The sequence below is a fragment of the Anoplopoma fimbria genome, chromosome 9 (assembly GCF_027596085.1).
Source record: "Anoplopoma fimbria isolate UVic2021 breed Golden Eagle Sablefish chromosome 9, Afim_UVic_2022, whole genome shotgun sequence".
Classification (NCBI taxonomy): Eukaryota; Metazoa; Chordata; class Actinopteri; order Perciformes; family Anoplopomatidae; genus Anoplopoma; species Anoplopoma fimbria.
This window is the reverse complement of record NC_072457.1, coordinates 26,081,084-26,101,400: the sequence shown is the minus strand read 5'-3', so window position 1 is coordinate 26,101,400 and position 20,317 is coordinate 26,081,084. Positions and strand designations below refer to the sequence as shown.

The 20,317-nt window shown below is 42.6% G+C and overlaps 1 protein-coding gene across 1 annotated transcript in view; it reads left to right on the top strand.

The window, feature by feature from the left end:
- The first annotated feature begins 3,254 nt into the window (after positions 1-3,254).
- Positions 3,255-20,317, top strand: part of adcy9 (adenylate cyclase 9) — a 35,932-nt gene continuing 18,869 nt past the window's right edge. Inside the window, 2 exon segments of the mRNA XM_054603740.1 lie at positions 3,255-3,937; positions 3,939-5,682. Coding sequence (XP_054459715.1) covers positions 3,773-3,937; positions 3,939-5,682 — 1,909 coding nt within the window. The 5' untranslated portion in view covers positions 3,255-3,772.

The window sequence follows — 20,317 nt, the reverse complement described above, 5'->3', positions numbered from 1 at the left end:
TCTTTATTTTCTACATTCAGTGATCTTTTTGTAGTACAAATTTGTGTGTAATTTTGAGCCCCCTTAAAAACTATTCCCCTATGAGATACTACGAGAAACCCTCCAAGAAAGAATCGAAAGGTGCTACAAATAAGAAGGAATCTTTGTAAAGAGAATGATATAATTATAGTAAAATATGATAGGAAATGAAAAACAATGAATGTTAAAATTAAATAAAAAATAAAAAATACTCCAGCTTTGATTTTTCTCAATATATCACATTTCCCAGGAAAGGTTTACTACAAAAACATGATTCCTGTTTTGAAGGGTTTTTCCTCCTCAGTTTGTGTTTATCTGAGATAAAGAAGTACAACAAATATACCAGCGTTCTTTTATTGGAGACGAAGAAAAGAAAAAAAAGAAAGAAAGAAATTCAAATGAAAAGGAATGTATTATATTTGACATTTTTCCTTCATATCATACTGAACTACATTCCACTGATATGGATTGCTTTCACAGTTTCAACACTTCTTAACAGTGTGGTACGGGTTAGTCAATAGGCTACACTATACCTAACACACCCCTCATGAATCAGTGTGTATGTGTCATGCTGCATTACTGAAGGCTAATTAGGAACGACTGGGTCCTCTGAATTAATATCTTGAAAATAGCCTTTTTTGATCATATGTTCTGGGCTATATTACACCTGAAATACATACAGGTGGTAAGAATGATTTAAAACAAAAACAAACCATGTTGATAACAGCTTCTGTAACAGTCCTGGCAGGATTCCTGTCTTTCTATCCTGTAGTTAATAATGTTTATGAGCACAATTATTTGTAGTATGAAGAGAGTGATAGTCGTTTACAGAAGTGACAGAAAACATCAGTGGTGAGAATGTAATGGCTGATATTCAAGGGGTGACTTGAACGCATCTCCAGTCTGGACGTCCATACACCACCAACCGTCAAGTCAGACAGACAACCAGGGAGACGAGCCACCGGAAGTCAGTCCGCCTTCAAAGTAAAAGCGTTAAATCGGTTGTGTTTCACTCAGTTGTTAGTTTGTGAAATAAATAGCTCAGCTCAGCATCCTTCCAGTGCCAAGGTTTAACGTTACCTTGTAAAAGAAGCGTTACTTAACAAACTGTGGTGAACCGTTTTTTTTAAAAAGCATCATGGGCGTTAACTTAAATAATTAATGGTTAATAATAATTAAACTGACTTCAATTAAAACAAATGTATTTTATTGTATTTAGCTACCTAACGTTGCGTTCAAATGTCAGGATATTTCTGTCTGCATTATTTTGAAAACTGCTTAATTACCCAACAAAAGACAGTTAATTACCCTGGTAAACTTTGCTATATTCTGTATATTTTTCCAGGACACTGTCCAGTATAAGATAATGTCAAATATTAAACCGACTAATCCTATTTATTGGCCATCTTGCTAATAAAGCAACACCGGAAACCTTTTTTTTTTTTTTTTATTTAATTTATCTTAAACCGTGGTTTTTGCTTGACAGGCTTGGTCCCACCAACCCTCACCACCACAACAGCTGGGGGAGGATTTCCGACCCAGTCCCAGTGAAGATGGTGGCGGCTCCAGGACTGGAGATCTTACTCTCACCCAGATAAAAACGCAGAGAAAGCCGCAACAAACTCCCACCGTCGGGCTGTTTCCATTTCACCCACTAACTCCTCAGCACAGAGCCACACCAGGAGGGGGGAGAGGAGGGAGAGGAGGGAGAGAAGGGAGGCAACCAGCGGCGGACGGAAGAGGACGCACAGTGTTGTGTTTGTTGGACACATGCGCGCCAGAGGAATCCAGTGCTGCCCAGACTAAAAGGACTTGTGGGCTGAGATAAGAAGACAGTGCCGATTTTGGTGGTTTCTTTCTGATAACACCCTTGAGGAGACAGTCAAGGAGTTTCCTCCATCGCTCTGGGGGTTTTCTTTTTTCTTCTACGTCTCTGCTCTGGAGGGGAGGAAATCCAGCCTCAGCTCCAAATAACCAGAGACTCCTAACTGGGTCTCCTCTCCAAACGCAGGAAATACGGCCTGGCATAAAAAAAAAAAAAAAAAAAAAAAAAAAAAAAGTTTGGGAGCTTTTTTGGAAACGAGAGGGGGGCCCATCCTGTGGCTGACGTTGTGCACGCGTTTTACGACGTGATTTATAAGTAGATTACTACGTTTTTTTTTCATTTTCTTCCTATCAAGCGTTGGTGTTGTTGCCCAGATTAAGTTGGTGTAAAAGCAGCACGCTGTCGGTGTTGTTATTGCATGAGTTTTTGATCATCACTATTTATAGACCAGCCTGTTCCGACCGAGCTGTTCCTCGTAGCTGTATATTTTGCCAACTGCGCGCAACAAGTTGCAGACACTCCCAGCAGAGGAGAAGCTACACTAAATCGGGCCAGCTGATGGTATTTTCTGCGCTTCTCCTTTTCGGATTACGCGTCTTGGAATAGACACATTACCCCCAACCCCAACACCAACAACCCCGTTTTTGGAAGACGGAGGGGACAGAAACGGTGGAGATCCGGAGGAGGGAGTTCAGGAAAGGACGGGGCTGGATCCGTGGGAATAGGCCTGCCTGTCAGGGCCTCTTATGATCTGGACAGAGCTCCCGAATAAACACAGTCTGGACTATTTTCAGATGGAAGGAGAATGTATGGGAGTAAGAAATGCAAATCCTTAGCACACTGAGCCACGAGAAGGGGTGTGGGTGAAGGTAATGCCGCCTTAATCACACATCAGACAACTTTTTTTATTTAAATGAACCTTATCAACTGTTGCCCACATTTTTATTATGAATTATGGACTTATTAGGAATTATGTTTTATGCAAAATAGTCCAAGCAAAAGTAAACGAGAATACGCAGCCTTTTTAAGTGAGGACTGTTTATATATGCTTGAAAAAAAAACATTTTTCTTACAGATTTGATGACTTTTTGCTGGAAAACTCACACTGCCCACATGTGTGTGTTGTAGCACTGTTGTCTGGTCATAACGACAGCATTGTGTTGGGGTGTTTATTGAGTCCATGGAGCATCAGTCTCGCATGTTGTGGAGATAAGAGCGACGGTGTAACTTTCTAGCTGATTGCTGTGCACAACGCCAACTGTTGACAGCCTGTTTCTGTATCAGGAATGAAGAACACATCATCTGGGCACATTCCCTGACGCTGTCTGACTGCGTAATGTCAGCAGGATCGACATATTGTGCACATACAGAGGTGGACTTGATGAAGGCATAAACCCCCACCCACCCCCAACAACCCCCACCCCCAACCCCCACCCCCTTGCATCACTATCCAGTCCTTTTCCGAGAAGGATGTTCAATTCAGGAGGCAGAAAGAGTGATGACAGTGTTTTAACCGCAGCTGGGGAGACAGCCGGGCTCAGACCCAGAGCCTCTTTGGAGGAGGACACATGCTATGTGAGTACTGACGCAGACCCGGGGTCGGATGATGAACTGCTCGAGAAGCTGGAACGGTGCGTGTTGTGTGAGTGAGTGCGTCCTAGAGACTCTGTGCGTAGCAAAGACGTCTGTTCCCTTCTCACCATCCATGCACTGTGATAACACCAAAAAGAAAAACACACCTCTCTCTCTCTATATATATATCTCCATCTATCTCCATCTCCATCTCCATCTGCCTGCCTGTCACTCTCCCACCTCCACCTCCACCTCCACCTCCTTCTAATTGCCCGAGGGCCATCATCAGAAGATATTATTAATATTTCACACCTCTCCCAGCATCCTCTCCTCGCTTCCTCTTCCCACCAGTCCAATATGGCCACTCTGCAACATCACCGGCAGCTCCTCACGCATGGCACGGAAGTGAGCTGCGACTCCAGCGGTGATGGCGCCGTGACCGTGAGGATTAGTAACAGCGCACCACACGTGCATCGACATGAGCCGCTGAGGGCTGCCAGCGGTGGAGCAGCAGGAGGAGGAGGGAGGAGGAGGAGGCTATGGGGGGGCTGTGAGCAAAAAGAACCCTAACCTCCACAAATACAGCATCTCCTCAAGTTGCAGCTCGGCAGACTCCAGACCTGCTGGCACCTCAGCTCTGAGGGTGCAGAGGAAGGCGCCTCCGCTGTTCGAACGCTCCGCCGCTCAGTGCTGGGACCCCAAGTTTGACTCCCCCATCCTGGAGGACGCCTGCCAAGAGAGGTGCTTCCCTCAGACACAGCGGCGCTTCCGTTATGTCCTGTTCTACCTGGCCGTGGCCGCTGTGCTCTGGGGGGTGTACTTCGGGGTCAACAGCGACCGCTGCAACCCCATGACCTTCCTAGCACCCACAGCCTCCTTCTTAGTCATCCTGGTGCTCCTCTTTTTGTTCACCTTAACCCAGCCCTACACATGGCTGTACAACCAAACCTCCTTGTTCCTGATCGCGGTCACCTTCGCCATCACGTTAGCTCCTCAGATCCAGACTGCTGGCTACGCTGAGCAGGAGGTGGCTGGCGGTGGGAACGACTCATATCCCTCAGCAGACAAAGTAGCGCCAGCTCCAATACCTTGCATCTCCCCCGTGGGCACCTTTTCCCTGTGCATGGAGGTTTTGTTGTTGTTATACAGCGTCCTCCATGTCCGCCTGTATGCCTCCGTGATCCTGGGTCTCCTGTATTCTATATTATTTCAGGCATTAGAATGGCTGCCATTGCTTCAAAAGAGTTATGACAGTGCCGGATGGGGGGCAGGGTCAGCGGGTTCAGCTCCCGATGGGAAAGAAGACACCCTCCGATGGCTAGGCCCGGCCAAAGCTCTGCTCCACCTGTGTGCCCATGTCATTGGCATCCACCTGTTCATCATGTCGGAGGTGCGTTCCCGCAGCACCTTCCTCAAAGTGGGCCAGGCTATCATGCATGGCAAAGACTTGGAGGTGGAGAAGGCCTTGAAAGAGCGTATGATCCACTCCGTCATGCCGCAGCGAGTTGCAGATGAGTTGATGAAACAAGGCGATGACGAGGGCGGTGGAGAGAACTCCGGCAAGCGTTATTCCTCTGGTGCCTGCTCCGCATCGGCCGTCTCAGTGGGTGGTGGAGGAAGCGGTGGAGCTTCACAAGCCCAATGTGCCACAAGTGCCAAGAGTTACCCTTACAACAATCACAAACGCAAGAAGACCTCCATCCCCAGTGGACAGATCATCTTTCGGCCTTTCAATATGAAACGCATGGAGCCTGTCAGCATCCTCTTTGCGGATATTGTGGGTTTCACTAGAATGTCCGCCAACAAGTCAGCACCGGCCCTGGTGGGCCTTCTCAACGATCTGTTCGGACGCTTCGACCGTCTCTGTGAACTAACCTGTTGCGAGAAGATCAGCACTCTGGGAGATTGCTACTACTGTGTAGCCGGCTGCCCCGAGCCCAGGCCGGACCACGCCTACTGCTGCGTAGAGATGGGCCTGGGCATGATCCAGGCCATCGAGCAGTTCTGCCACGAGACGTGCGAGACCGTCAGCATGCGTGTCGGCGTCCATACGGGCACCGTCCTGTGTGGGATCCTGGGAATAAAGCGCTTCAAGTTTGATGTATGGTCGAATGACGTCAATCTGGCTAACTTGATGGAGCAGCTGGGTGTGGCGGGCAAGGTCCACCTGTCCGAAGCTACGGCCCGATTCCTGGATGACCATTACCAGAGGGAGGACGGCCAGGTGGCAGAGAGAGCCGGTCAGAGTGTGGTGGAGAAACTGAAGGGTAAGTGGCTGTTCACCTCGAACTTCCTCATGAGTTCTCCACATCATTTAAAAGTGAAATATTTATTATAGAAATTCAATGACATAAAAAGGTGAACCACTAATAGTAATAATAAAAAGAGTACAATGTGTTTGATATAGTCACACTAGGGTAAAGGGTTGAATGCCTACATTGTCTGAACATGTGCACCTTAGCACTTGGTCATCAGGGTTGAGTGGGGTCACTGCTTGCCTAGACGACTCTTAAAATATGCGATCTGACCAGTTAGTCCTGTTGAAACGGAGCACAGACAGAAGCAGGAGATCGGGCTACAAGATTAAAAGATTTGAGCACCAGGAACAGAGCCAAGTTGTGGGTTTTTTTCAGTTGGGTATCATATAACATCAGAAGCAGTTGCCTTTGTTTCGGAAATGACTAAACGATTTTGAATCTTTCGAAATGGAAATTACAAGAGCAACCAGTATTAAATGCCACTTTGTTGCTTAAGGACATTTATTAACATCTCTTTAAGGACCTTAACTGTCCTCTGCTATCATTGGTGTTACGTGATTGTTTGGAGCAGCACTCTACTGAGTCATTTTGGAGCTCTGTATTTGAATGACAGAGGCTCGTGTCATTGAGATTAGAACCTTTAATCTGCAAATATAACAAATGGGTTTCAAATCCTTGTTACAGACAAATGTTGACAACCTGCATAATAACATTATTAATAACACTAATGGCACAAGGATACCAGGATGATTATACATTTGGCATTATGTGTGCTAGTACTGACCAATTTCAACCAATAATATCAAGACATCCATCAATCAATCTGCAACTTTTAGCTAATCAGAAGGTGAGGTCGTACATTCTAGCAGCCCAATCAAAAGTAATGATTTGATTAAATCCCTCTGGTAACTGTTCAACGCTCCGTATTCCGATTCACTGGAGAAAACTAACAGTACAGAAGATGAAGACGCTTTAACATCCGCTTCACTGGGACTTAAAGGCCTATTTACATTAAGTCAAACAAGAAATATGTTGCTACACAGATCAGGCCTTCTCTTGGATTCAATTCAGATGTTTATCTGAATTTAATGGGCCTTCTAATCTTAGGTCTTTTGCAAAAAAAAAAAAAAAAGAAGACTTTCAGTTCTATTGTCAGGCCTTGTGTCAGAGTGTATTCACATCCAGCTCTAAATGGTGCCATCACTCTCTATTTCCATCCTGGCGAACAGTGACAGAGTGAGATATAGACATGCAGCTTTTGTTGAGGGAGTGAAAAGGGGAGAATGGCATCTAGTTTCCTGCTGAAACAGAGACACACAGTTTCCTGCTCAGAGAAAGAGATGACCTTAACTGTTTGCTTCTCGAGCAGTGAGAAAGAGGGGTTGATGTATTTTTTTTCTTTTGAGAAATGGACACACTACTTCTTGTTGACTAAAGGAATTGTCAGAATCACATACTACTGCTTTGTGTAGGAAATACAGAGAGAGAGATTTGTTGAAACAAGTTACGGAGAATAGTTGAAATCAAATAACAGATCGCTTTTTGTCACTGTTCATGATCATCTTGAATTTGCCGTTTTCCGAAATTTGTCTCACAACCAGAATACCTTGAGTTTTATGAGACATCTTTACCTACGTTAAAAGATAGATACGAAATTTAGATTTGTTATAAATAAGGGTGACTCTTTTCCTTGGCTGACACCTTATATCTTTTCAAATGTTTCATTCATTACTGCATCTCTAATTCTGAAGTACAGGCATGAGTGATAAAATAAATAATTTGGTATATTTCCTTAATTCCCCAACCTCTCGCAATATGGCCAACATCTTCTATCATGATATAAGTTATTTCATAGTATGTTTTCTGGTATCTATTATATGAAATAACCACAGGGTTTTATATGCTCTTCTGTGAATGACAGTTCTTGGTTGTTATTATCAATTTAGACGCTCTAATTGTGTATCACCATATCTCGATATATGATTTAATCACAATATGTTTCCATTGAAAGACGATATATATTACCATATTGAAACATCGGCCAGTCCTTTCTATCTGTCTCTTTGCTGGTCTGTCTTTTGTTTCCCTTCTCTTTCTCTTTCTCCGTCTCCTTTCCTTCCACATCTCTCCCTCTGCTTCTTTTTTTCTCATCTTCGCTGTGTTATCACATTCATTGCCTCAGTCTCTCACCTGTCACCCAGATCTTTACATGTGGTCTGTTGTGTAACACCGCTTTATTGCTGTTGGTCTGTCTCTAATCAAGGCTTTGCTGTAGATCCCCCCCAGCAGGCCGAGGGATTGGCCGCATATAGTGTGCTTTCAACCGTTCTCTTTCTGTTAGTCCCTAAATACCCATCGCCATACTTTCCTTTAACAACAACAACGACTAAGCAAACTGAGCTTTGTTTGACCATGAATGCAGCGAGTTGGTAGTTTGTCAGTAGTTTTCTCAGAAATGCAAACGATCTAAGTGATATGTAATGGATTGACGCAGCGGCAATCAATGTCCCCCCCCAGTGCAGTACATGAAACGTAGGCTTTGTCAAGACTGTATTAACTGCCAAATCTCACACATCTGCTGTTTGAATTTAATGAAAAATGGAGGGATGAGTCATACCCCTGTTGACAAATGAATTAACTATGAAGGTATGCAGTGAGGATTTAGAATACCAGGCATCACAGTACCTCACAGGAAGATGAGAAGTTTATGTTGGATAAAGTTTGAAATGTGCAAACCTCTGAATAATACATGAACACAGTTTTTAGTATACACAGTGTGTATTATATGCACTTTAATAGGGTGAATCTGTTTCATAAAATTTAAATATTACAATGCGAATGCTATAAAATGTACAAAGAAAAATTACAGTCACTAAATCAGTTTTCAGTTACAAAAACAGATTGAGACACGTTGGCAAAACTGTGTTTCTGCCTGTCAAATTCTCAGTCATAGACAGCCACTCTTTGGCAACCCCAGTGATTGTCACAAGATACTCTTGCCTACAATCCTTCATCCTCTCTGTGTGTGTGTGTGTGTGTGTGTGTGTGTGTGTGTGTGTGTGTGTGTGTGTGTGTGTGTGTGTGTGTGTGTGTGTGTGTGTGTGTGTGTGTGTGTGTGTGTGTGTGTGTGTGTTTGTGTGTGTGTTTGTGTGTGGGTTGGTGGGTTTTTAAACAGGCTTTTCATTCAAGCACATTAGGACATGTAAGTTTTTCCCACATCTGCTCATGGGATCTCTTCCCTGTCTTATCTATGCTTATCTCATGGATGGCCGTTTCACTTTTCACTTTGTTGTTTATCATGTTGTTTTTCCCACACCTACTTCCCATTTACATCCAGTGAGACACTAAGATATTCACACCCACCTATCCCTGCTTTAGCTTGTACCTGAATATCTCTCTCGTCATCTGTTGCACTCAGATCCCATGCTCGACTGCTCATGTCTCTTCTGTGCGTCCCTATCCATTCCTGCCTTGTCTCTTTCTGTTTCTAGCACACAAACACACTGGTATTTCACTGCAGGTTGTGAGGACAGCAGTTTTCTGCCCTGGGTTGCCTGTATCTGCTGAGTTAATGCTTTTTTCAGGCTCCCCTTGCTGAGTTGCTGAAATGAGGTTGTAGAGTTTTCAGGCATGTTTGTGTGTGGGTGTGTGTGTGCATTAGACCGTCTACATTTTAAGTCACAGTTCAGTACAGTTCAGTATGTTTTCTATCTGCAGACTCAAAGTCCAGACCTCGAACTGTTCTAATGGTATCATAGGTTAACTTTGGCACCTTGTCAGTTTGAGTCGCTGTGAGTCTGGAAGTGTGTGTTTGCACGCACAAATTGGTACTTGCTCGCATGTGTCTCTTACTTTTTGTGTGTGTCTTTGCACAACGATTTATACAAACCTATTCTTCCATTGCAGTGTGTTGCTTTGGGAAATACATGCCCTCAGGCTGGTTAGTCTGAGCTAAATTAAACATGTCACTTAAACATGCAGAAGCAAATGGCAGGCCAGCTCTAGTGGGTCATCGGCTTTGCCATTCTACACTCTGGCTTTATCCACTGTTTGCTAGTAAAGGTTACAGTTTTTACCATCCCAAAGAAAAGCATCTCTCATTTCGATACCACCAACATCAACATTTTCTGATGCTCTGTAGCTGGTTGAATTATTTTCTTGTGAGAAATGTGCTTTCCATTATAAGAGGCCATGATTCGTCATGGACAGTTTTTTTTTGATTGGCAAATCCTACTCTGCAGATTGAGGTCTATTCAAACCCACTTTTTCATCTTGTTTTTCTCCTGTGGAGTCAGGGAAATGCAACCACTAGATCACCATAATACACCATCAGTAGTTTATTGACCCAAGGCTGATCTTAGTACCAAATTTCATGGAAGTACATTCATGAGTTTGTGTGAAATTCTGCTGAGACTGGGACTTTCAAACTAATAGGTCAAGACAAACAGTAATTAATCTGATGGTGAAGTTTTCCTGGCTCATTGATGTCATGAAATGTTTACACATTTAATTCAGGCTGTGTAGGGAAGGTTAGCTGCCTGCACCGTTAATCAACAAGGCAATAGGAGACAGAGAGGCATTAAGACAAGATATAACAGATACACAAGGCAATACTAATATTAGACATTTTGACATGTCGCATAAGTGGCTTAATTGTATTTGGCCATTTGAGTTTCAGGGTCCTGGTACCGTGCATGCTGGCTCACTGTCACACTGTCATTACTGGGATTCTTGACATTGTTAATGTTATTAGTAACACTTGTGCTTTTTCTACAATGACAATTCTAAATATCTGCTGTTAAAAAAATCATGAAAGTCATGAAATTAGTTGATTAATGAAAGAGCTGATCAGCAGAAAACTTTATATTAACAATAACCATTTAAGTCATTTTAAGGCACACATACCAAATATTGTCCGGTTCCACTACAATAATGAATAATTAATCATAACAAAATAAATATACAATGGATGAATAAATAATAAAAAATAATGTTAAAATATGATTAATCCATTTGAGTAATCTGACCGATTAGCCTACCTCTGAAAAGATCCTTTGGCACATTTCAAAAGCAGCCCTTGCACGTTGAAAGCAGTAGCAGAGAAAAAGAAGGGCACTTCATGTATACTTTCTGCAGCCAGGGTTTCTCAGCCTGTTTTCAGCAGATCTAAATTGTATTACAGAGCACTGAAAGAAGGAGAGGTGAGCAGTAAAGAGCTACAGCTGACAGGCAGCAGTTATTTTGCCCTCTCTGCAGCATCGTAATTGTCTCTCCTCCTCAGCTCTTCTTCACCTTTCGACGAGAGCTACATCGCTGCATTGGCCAGTCAAACAAAGTGTGTGTGCCCATGTTTTTATGATGAAGATAAGACATCCAGGACATAAAAATAAAATGACTGATCAAAGTCTTTGTGCCCTAGATACACAGATGCACGTGTACACACACAGAGATTTACAACTGAGAGGTGAGCACAGAGGGTATAAACTAATTTAGGCCTTTTAATGTGGTCTTTTCAGAGTAAACTCCCTGTGTGTGCATGTTTCTCTGTCTCATTCTTTTCTTCAATGTCCACACACACTACTTTCAGTGTGTCCCTCTGTTTCTTTGTATGTCAGTAAACATCTCCTTTCCCGCGTAGAACAATGCTCTGCATAGAGTTGAGAGGAGACAGTTGCCCTGAGGCCCGTGACCCAACATGGTGTTGTTTCGGCCCTGCTACTTCCACCTCATTGGTTTTTCAGCAACGCTGCTTCTACATGGTTCAAAGGTCAACTGTAATCGCTTGACTAGGTGGTCTTGCAAGTGTGTCTGTGTGTCTCTGTCTGCGTCTGGTTGTCGTTGTGTTTGATAACAGAATGAAAAGAAAAATGCCGTCCAGTAACAGGAGAGCTGTGAAATCAGAGGAAAGACGACAACCAGAGTTTATTGGTGAAGGAGAGATAAAGAAACATAAAAGGGGCTTTTGATGTGGGATCATACATTGGGATTGTTGTAGTGGTAATCAGCTTGATTGCTGTTTCTTTTGTTTTACCACCTTTTTTTACTACAACTTGTGTCTTTACCCTAGAAGTGAATTTCATGTTTTGAATTCATGTTTTGTCATTCATTCATCCTGTCCAAACTGGGCTTCTTGTGAACCTAACATACGGTTAAATAGCAGTTTTGAATCCGACCAGCTTGTTAAATTCCTCTTCTCTAATATCCTTGACAGCAGCAGTGTCTTGTTACTTGTGTGCCTCGCAGACAAGGTTTATGAATCATTCAATTTAGTTCCTCAATTTTCTTTCTTCACTATATTTAGGATTCTGTGACGGTTTAGGTAAAGCTGTGGCGCACAAGGTTGATTTCCAAGCAGGGTACTTTTTTCTATTCACAATGATTTGGTAATTACCTCCTTCAACATTTGATCATGCACAGAGCCAACAGACAAAGATAACACGCACGTTTTCGTAAAGAAAGATTTAATTCAGCTGAGAGAAAGTAGGAGGTTTAACAGAAAAGACATTAAAAAAATGAAAAAGCATTATCAGTGCTGCTCTGTCTGACTTGCAAGCACTGCACAGGCACACACACATATTACGATACAGTAACTCACATAATGTCCTTCTACAATATTATATTAGGTACTTCCTAATCCTATTATCATTAATGCAATGTGTGTGTGTGTGTGTGTGTGTGTGTGTGTGTGTGTGTGTGTGTGTTCCAGAGAGAAAAGACAGATAGTCTTCTTCTCTTCCTCCTCCTCCTCTTCTGCATCAGCCTCTATCCTAATAGACCGGTAATAACACTTTCTCTCTCTTGGAGGATCTCTAGTGTCAAACAGTAATTCTCACCCCCACACAGTCGTCTAATCTGCTTTTTTTAATTCATCCACTGCACGTATTTCAAGAAAAAAAGGGTCATTCCTTTTTCTCAAGAATGTGTCTAGTCAAATGTGTTTGTGTGTGTGTGTGTGTTCGGTGTTGATAAGCGTGCCCAACCCTGTTCTGTCCTAGCCTGATTGGATGTGTAGTGTGCAAACACATACACTTAATCTTTAACTAGTCTTTCCGGCCAGTTTGCTGCCCTTGTAATACATTTAGCTATTTTTAGAAGAAGTCTGAGTTAATTTCTGTGATGAACTAAATCCCAAACAGATGAATCACCTGCTTGTATTGTATGTAATTCTTTTTGACAGTTCTGTCCAGTCTTTCCAGCATGTGTCTATGTTTGTGTGCGATAGAGACCAAATGTTACACATGTTCATGGTTGTTTGTCCGTCATTCAATGAAGAATTACATAACAATCTTTGGACAAATTGTATTTAACAGACGCTAAAATATTATCTCATAACCAAAGAAGCCTTGCAATGAGTTACTGGAATGTGACCTGTTACAGGTGGATGCACTCTCTACCTGCACTCATTTGCTGTTTTATTACACACAAGGTGACTTGCATTTTCTTCACTGGCATTACCCTGCAGCCTTTTATGCCTTTTTTCGGCCAAATCTGTTTAATGACCAGCAAATTATTCAACATTAAGTAGATATTCATAGAACTGGCTTGCATAAACACTCAAGTCGTGGGAAAATACAATAAAGAACCAATGCTTTATCAGTGTTGGGTTTTGGGGACTATATACCTTTTTAATTCATAGTGCACAGTACAGAGGCACACAATAAATGTTGGAGAAGAGAGAGAGTGAGAGAGAGAGAAGGGGAAGATGTTCAACAAAGGTCTTTGGCTGAATGTGAACCGCAGACATTATGGTTATGTAGCAATCAGCAGCTCAGACCACCAGGCCACCACAAGTGGGTTTTTTTAAACATAAGTAATGCTGTCACTTTGGAAAAATGTTTCCTCTGCCATCTCATGTACATTGTCATTCATCAAATGATGGATAGTCTTGATAATTCACTTCCTGGGGACCGAGTCCTATCTGACCAGTGTCAAACTGGTAAGGGTCAAGAATCAAATGTGCGTTCGTTTGTGTGTGTGTGTGGGTCAAGGCCGGGTCGTGGCCCTCTGTAAACATAATTTGGGGTTTGTACACTGGGTCGCTTTCATATCTCCTATTTATCTGACAGATTTTTTGTGTGTTTGTCTGACAACTGTTTAAAATTCCACTGTAGCGACAGCTGTATGTGCCAGTGTGGCAACAGCAGCTGGTTGTCTCTACTGTCCTGTGTGTTTGTGCGCCAACTCAAGTATGCTGGAGTGGAGCTGTGTTAAACGGCTGTTGTGAATAATAGATACAGAGGGCGGCCTCAGGCCTGTTAAAAAATCCATGAGCTTCCTTTGCACTGGTTTATATAGCTAAAGAGCTTTTAAGAGAGATATAAAGAGAGTGAATAGCCAATAGGGGGAACAATTAAGGATGAGATTTGGCCAATCACTAGTCTGACTCACCGGATGCAGACTGTGGGTACAGGCCTGTCATTGGCCGACCATTTCAGCTGGCATTCTCCTACCCTTCCATTTGTGCAGCTGCGCCATCTGTGATACAAAAACACTGTCGCCGCATCCTGTGCTTAGTGCCGCCCAAGATAAATGGGATTGGTTTGAAGAAATACAAACAAAGCCTATAGCTAAAAAAGCGCTGTGGAATCGCAAACGCAATATGTCAAAGCATAAGCAAAGAAAGCGAGACAAACACACTGAGTCCTTCTTAGGGTGGAGTGTGGTTGTACCAGTAACTGTTTATTCATACCTTCCCCCATAATGCGTGTGGGACTTCACACTCTGTAGCGATTTGTCAAGAGGGCAGTTATCTGTTAGCCAAAGTGCCTCGCTTGCAAGGTGTGCCCTCTGTCCCTTAACCTATCTACTTCAATAGATCATTTCCTCTGTTTCTCAGCACACCCTTTGGTCTCAAAGAAGTCACGTGAGGTTGTTTCGTTCAGTATATGTAGGTAGAGAATCACTGTAGGGAAGAGTCAGAGGTATAAAGTTGGTGTCTCCAATCAAGCAGGATTGTGGGTTGTACACCTGACTGACTTTACTGCTTACAACATAGGCTAAAATATTAGCTCTCTTGCATTACATAAACTTTAGTGACTTTTAGATCTTCAAGTGCTTAATAAACAGTTGAATGAATTTCAATCCATTATGCAAACTGGGAATAAATCTATTTTGTTCCTTGGAGAAAAAAAGGGAGTCAGAACTTAGTTCTGGTGTGCTCCGGCAGTACAACACCTATGCACTCACAAACACACACACACACACACAAGTAATTTGAGTCAGCGGTCCTTCAATGTGGCCCAGGACACATTGGCGTATACACTCTTAAAAGTATGTGGCCATATCCAAACCACCTCCAAATGTGGTATCAGCGATTGGATCTTGGAAAAAGAGATACAGTTAACCAAAAAAACAAGTGCTTATTTATTCAAATGTACGTTCAGAACAAATCGTCTCAGATGGCTGTCCAAAAATGTAAATACTTGCTTTCATAAACCTGAATAAGTCAAGTGCTACTATGAACAGCATGTAAAGCGCTGTTCCCTGGTGGTCTGTGAAAAGAGTGAGTTGTGTGACATTAGAAAGAAGAACAGAATAGAGGAGGGAGAGAGAAGAGAAGAGAAGAAGGCAGAAGATGAAGCATGTTTTCTGGTCATGACCCTTTCCCAAGGATTTCCCACAGTCTAGCTAAGGGCAGCAGAGGAGGTATGCGTGTGCGTGTGCGCATGCAAGCGTGTGAGTGGCCGACCAATCCATGGCATACAGCAGAATGAATCACAGCATCCAATGACTGTGTTACTCAGATGAGACCATACAATCCAAGTGAGTTTGTGCACCCCTGAAAATATGCTAAATGAAGAGAAGACCTCTTAAGTATAACAAAACCCCGCTGCATGTGTGTATCCTAGTACCGTGATGCACCGTTAACCTCCCAGCATGCTTGGAGTTAATATGTGGCCAAGTGTTTGCTCATGCATGAAACAAATTGATGTGTCAGTCGTCATTGGCTCTCCCTTTGCAGAGGGACCAAGGTTGGTCTTTTCCTGCTCAAGGACTGTCCTCTGCCACTGAGCGACGGCCTCCCCTGGAGAAACTCAGATCCTCTGTGAAGCGAGACACTAAAAAACAGCTGTGTGTGTGTGTGAGTGTGTGTGACGTGTGAGAGAGAGAGAGTGACGCAGTGACTGTCAGAGTGTGTCACTGTTCCTGTCAACTCACTGCACTATATGTCACACGCACACTTGTGGGATCTTCTGAGGGAAGAGCCATTGACTGGCAGATTTTGAATGAATAAAACAGGATGTATGTATAAATTAAAAATAGGTCAAATGGTATTTGGAAAAATACGGAAAGGGGGTGGGACGACTATGGTTTGGGTATCATTTTGAATTTGTCAATTCTGATTCCAATTTTGCTGTGTTATTGAATCTTTGTTCAAAAAGTAAAAAACATGATGTTTGTATGTATAGGTCCAAAAGAACTTCAGCCATAGATCTGTAAGCAGTGCTTTTTTTTTTTATTGCATTCCAGACTCGTAGTCTTGGTTCCAGTTAGAACAAGTTCTGGATACTGTACCGTACCCCGGGGATGATGTGACAAAGTTCTTGTGTTTGTCCAAACCCCGGAAGTCTGAAATTTGCTGCCAATAGAGGCTTCATTAAATCCCCCGAGTATGATTTTAAAAAAGAGATAAAGGAAGTGGAGAGACCAAAAAAAAGGGAGGAAGAAGAGCAAGCGAGTTAGGAACTCCCTGGACTAAAACGATGGCACAAAAAGGAGGAAAGGAGGAGGGATGGATGGATAGATGGATAGGAGGGAGGACTGGGAGCGTATTCGAAGGAGGATCGTGCGAGTGCCTCATCCCTCGGTTCCATCAGCGTGTCCAAATATGGAGGCATCTGCTATTGCACTAGGCCTGTTCTCAAGACCCGCCACTGACCAGGGAGAAAACCGGAGGGTAGGGAAGGGAGGGGGGGCCGCTGGGAGGAGGTTTAAGTGAAAGGAAGATGGCTGAGAGAACATGACAGCGGAGACAAGACAGAGTAGCAGGATATAAAAATAGGTAGTGAGAGGGTGCGAAGGGTAGAAGGGTTGGCGGGACAAAAGAGAAAAAAGTCAAAGGCGAAAGTTTGAGCCATATTTGAGTAGAAGTTGGACAGTGGGAAGGCCAAGTCTGTGAAAAAGGGAAAACAAGTTGAAATCTATATTTAGTGCTGGAGTTGTTTATTTTCTGACTATTCCAAGCAGCAAGATGAAAGTGAAGAATGAGAAAAAAGTTTAGATGAACCTCAAGGAGAGAAGGGGAAGTTAAGCCAACCTTAGTTTGTCTTTATCTGCCTCAGTTTTGAGGTTGACTTAATTGCTTTGTTTTTAATTAATAAATATAAATCTTGCATGTTAATGTTTCTCTTTGTCTCCCTCTGTCTCCCGTATTCACACACGTTTTCAATTTTCTGTACGTTGGGACCAAAGCGGACCTTTGGGTAAATCTGATGATTTTGATCATGTGCTTGGAAGCCCCCAAAAGGTCAAAGGTTATTTGTCAGGAAGTACATAGTCAGGTTTGGGACCGTCCTGTTTGGGATCACCTGAAATGTCAGCCTCAGTCTTAAACATTCACACAGACACTCACATGGGGACCGCTGAGCCGGGCCTGGGTGTGTGTGTGTGTGTGCGTGGGCTCTGTGTTAACTCATATTAGTTTGCACACAAGTCTTTTAGAACAACTGTCTTCTAGGAGCTTGTGTGTGTGTGGGTGTGTGTGTGGTTGTCTCAGCATGCAGTGTGTTTAGAGGGTGAGAGTGTGTGTATAGGCATGCAATCAAAAAAACACTGTACAGTCATTTATCAGAATTAGAGAGCGATTGATCAACTATGTTGTAACAGAGAGACATGTAGGCGTGCTACTAATGATTTACATAATCAAGTAATTTATCTTCCTTTGCACTTTTTTTCTGGTTGATTAATTCATGTTTATTCTTTTTGAAGTCAATAAATAGTTAAAAAGATCCATCACAATTTCCCTGAGTTTAAGACCTCACTTTAAATAGAGAAATATATGCTTTTTACAATGATGTGATCTTGAGAAGAAGTTGCAAATCCTTGCTTCTGAGAAGCTGGAAGCAACAAATGTTTAACATGTTTGCTTAATGTTTATGGTACTTAATTATCGAAATTCTTTAAGGATAATTTCACAATGTTTCAGCACTAGCACAATGTGTTTGAATCCGTATGCGTGGCTGTGTTAGTGCCTGTATGAGAGTCATTTTTCAGATGAGTGTGTGTGTGTCTATGGTGTGTATGGTCTTGTGGTGTACATGTGGAATGTGACGACTCAGCTACACTTCCTCTCCATTGATGCTTCTGTTCATTCATTCATTCATTCATTCACGTGTATAAAACCTTTATATTTAGTCTTGTAGATGTGCGTGTGGTGTGTACTGTATGCGAGTGTGTGTTTGCACGCCGTTGGTAATTTCTAATAAATGAGGGATGTATATGTGGGACAAAAACGACAACACTGCACTGCACAACCTTGGATGAGTCATACTCACAGGAAAGGCAATGTCTGTGTGTGTTCCTTCAGATATATCATCGTCCAATATGTCTCAGACAGGAAGATGCTGCATATTTCCTGGAAAGGGTGTCTTGTGTATAAAGTGCCATGTCCTCTTGGAGGGTGTGGGTTGCATGTGCTTATCTACACACAGGAACGACCAAATGAGTCTCCACAAAATGTACATTTATGTACATGTGTTAGTTAGAATTTATTGCAGAATATTCAGTGCAGTACTTGGTACAGATGATATTTTCATATTACTGCGAACCTGGAAGCATATTCAACTTTTTAAATAAATTTGTTCAAAGACAAAAATAATGGAAACACCATTTATTATACTAAACAGGTCTGCTGTATGAAAGGGGTATAAGTGTTAGGGCTCACCTGTGCATGTGTGTGTGTGTGTGTGTGTGTGTGTGTGTGTGTGTGTGTGTGTGTGTGTGTGTGTGTGTGTGTGTGTGTGTGTGTGTGTGTGTGTGTGTGTGTGTGTGTGTGTGTGTGTGTGTGTGTGTGTGTGTGTGTGTAAACCTGCAGGTGTCTCTTGAGTGTGTTTTTCTCTTTTGCGTTTCAGTATATGTGTAATGTTTGGCTTCACAAGCTTGAAAATTTGGATTTGACCCCAAAAAACAATGGAGCTGAGCCCCAAATTGGACTTGAATGGATCCAACCTCAGAATAAATACCGACAGTTACTTCACTGCGCTGCTTTCAGTTCGATTTGATCCCACATAGAGTACCAGCACCAAGCAAGTTGTAAAAACATCTCTTTAAAAATTAAATTGGCTCTTAACTTGCTCATTCAAATCTTATTCTTTATCTTTAAAGTAGGTATAATGTTTTCAGTCTTTTGATGCAGAGCGTAGAAAAAAGGCGCAAGTGTGATGATGAAGCCCCAACGGTGTTAGTAGTTTCCATGTTTTGCTCATGTTGTCACACATAGTTTGGGTTTTGTTGGTTCCTCAGGTCTGTCATTGTGGACCTGACTATATCTGGACATTTCTTTGTGTGTGTGTGTGTGTGTGTGTGTGTGTGTGTGTGTGTGTGTGTGTGTGTGTGTGTGTGTGTGTGTGTGTGTGTGTGTGTGTGTGTGTGTGTGTGTGTGTGTGTGTGTGTGTGTGTGTGTGTGTGTGTATTCTAGTTGTACTTCTAGTAGAAGTAGCTGTCCTCAGCTGAACCCTCTCTGCTCCAGTCAGCTGGTCTGAATAAATCAATAAAAACCATTGAGCTGCATTGAGACCTTAAAGTGCTCGTGTCAGTTTCTTTCCCAGAGTGCTGCCTTTACAGAGCCTGGCAAGGATCAACACACAAATGCCCAAATGTGCAGATACACACACACCCAAGAGACCAATGTGTTTCAATGACTTTGGCTGCACAAGCTCAGTAGTAAAGGATTAGCTCTGTTCTGCAGGAGAGTGTGGACACACAAGACACACTGGCACTTTATTGTCTAGAATCTTGCTGACGCTCCGGCACACACACATTAACCTGCTGTCGGAAAACTAACATTTTTCAGTGTCTATTATGTCAAACCTCTAAAGGCCCTCAATATTCAAGGCCTGTTTTAGAGTTCAGAGCAACCTGTTGATAAAGTTAGAAAGCTGAACTGGAAGTAGACAAGGAATGTGGGCTATGCGAGGCATGCTAAACTCCGGGACCTTCAGAAAGCTCTTGGTCTCTTCCTCCCCCTCGCCATCACTTTGCTTTTTGCCGATCTGCTTTCGCTTTCTCCTCTGTGTCTGTGTCTCGTCAGACTCGTCAGCATTTGGCCTCCCATGGAAGCAAGAGTCAGGGGGAAGATCACAAAATAAGGGTGTGTGGTCAACGTATGCGTCTACGTCTCTAGCTACAGTTTTTTCTGGCCTTTAACAGACATTAAAGTAAAAAAAATGCTGAATAAAGTTTTTTAATTCAATAGATTACAGTTAATCATTTGAGGTTCTCCTGTCATTTGAGCAACCGATCTCATCCAACTGCAAACTGCAATTAAAATATACATATATTATATTTACAAAGATTTTTATGTTAAACTTTTTTTAACAATTTGAGTCTTCTTACATAAAGTGTTGTCAGTGATGTATTTGTACCTCTGCTCCTGTGGAAGGTTTGTACTTTTTTGTCACTTAGATTATATGCCTAGTTGGCCTGT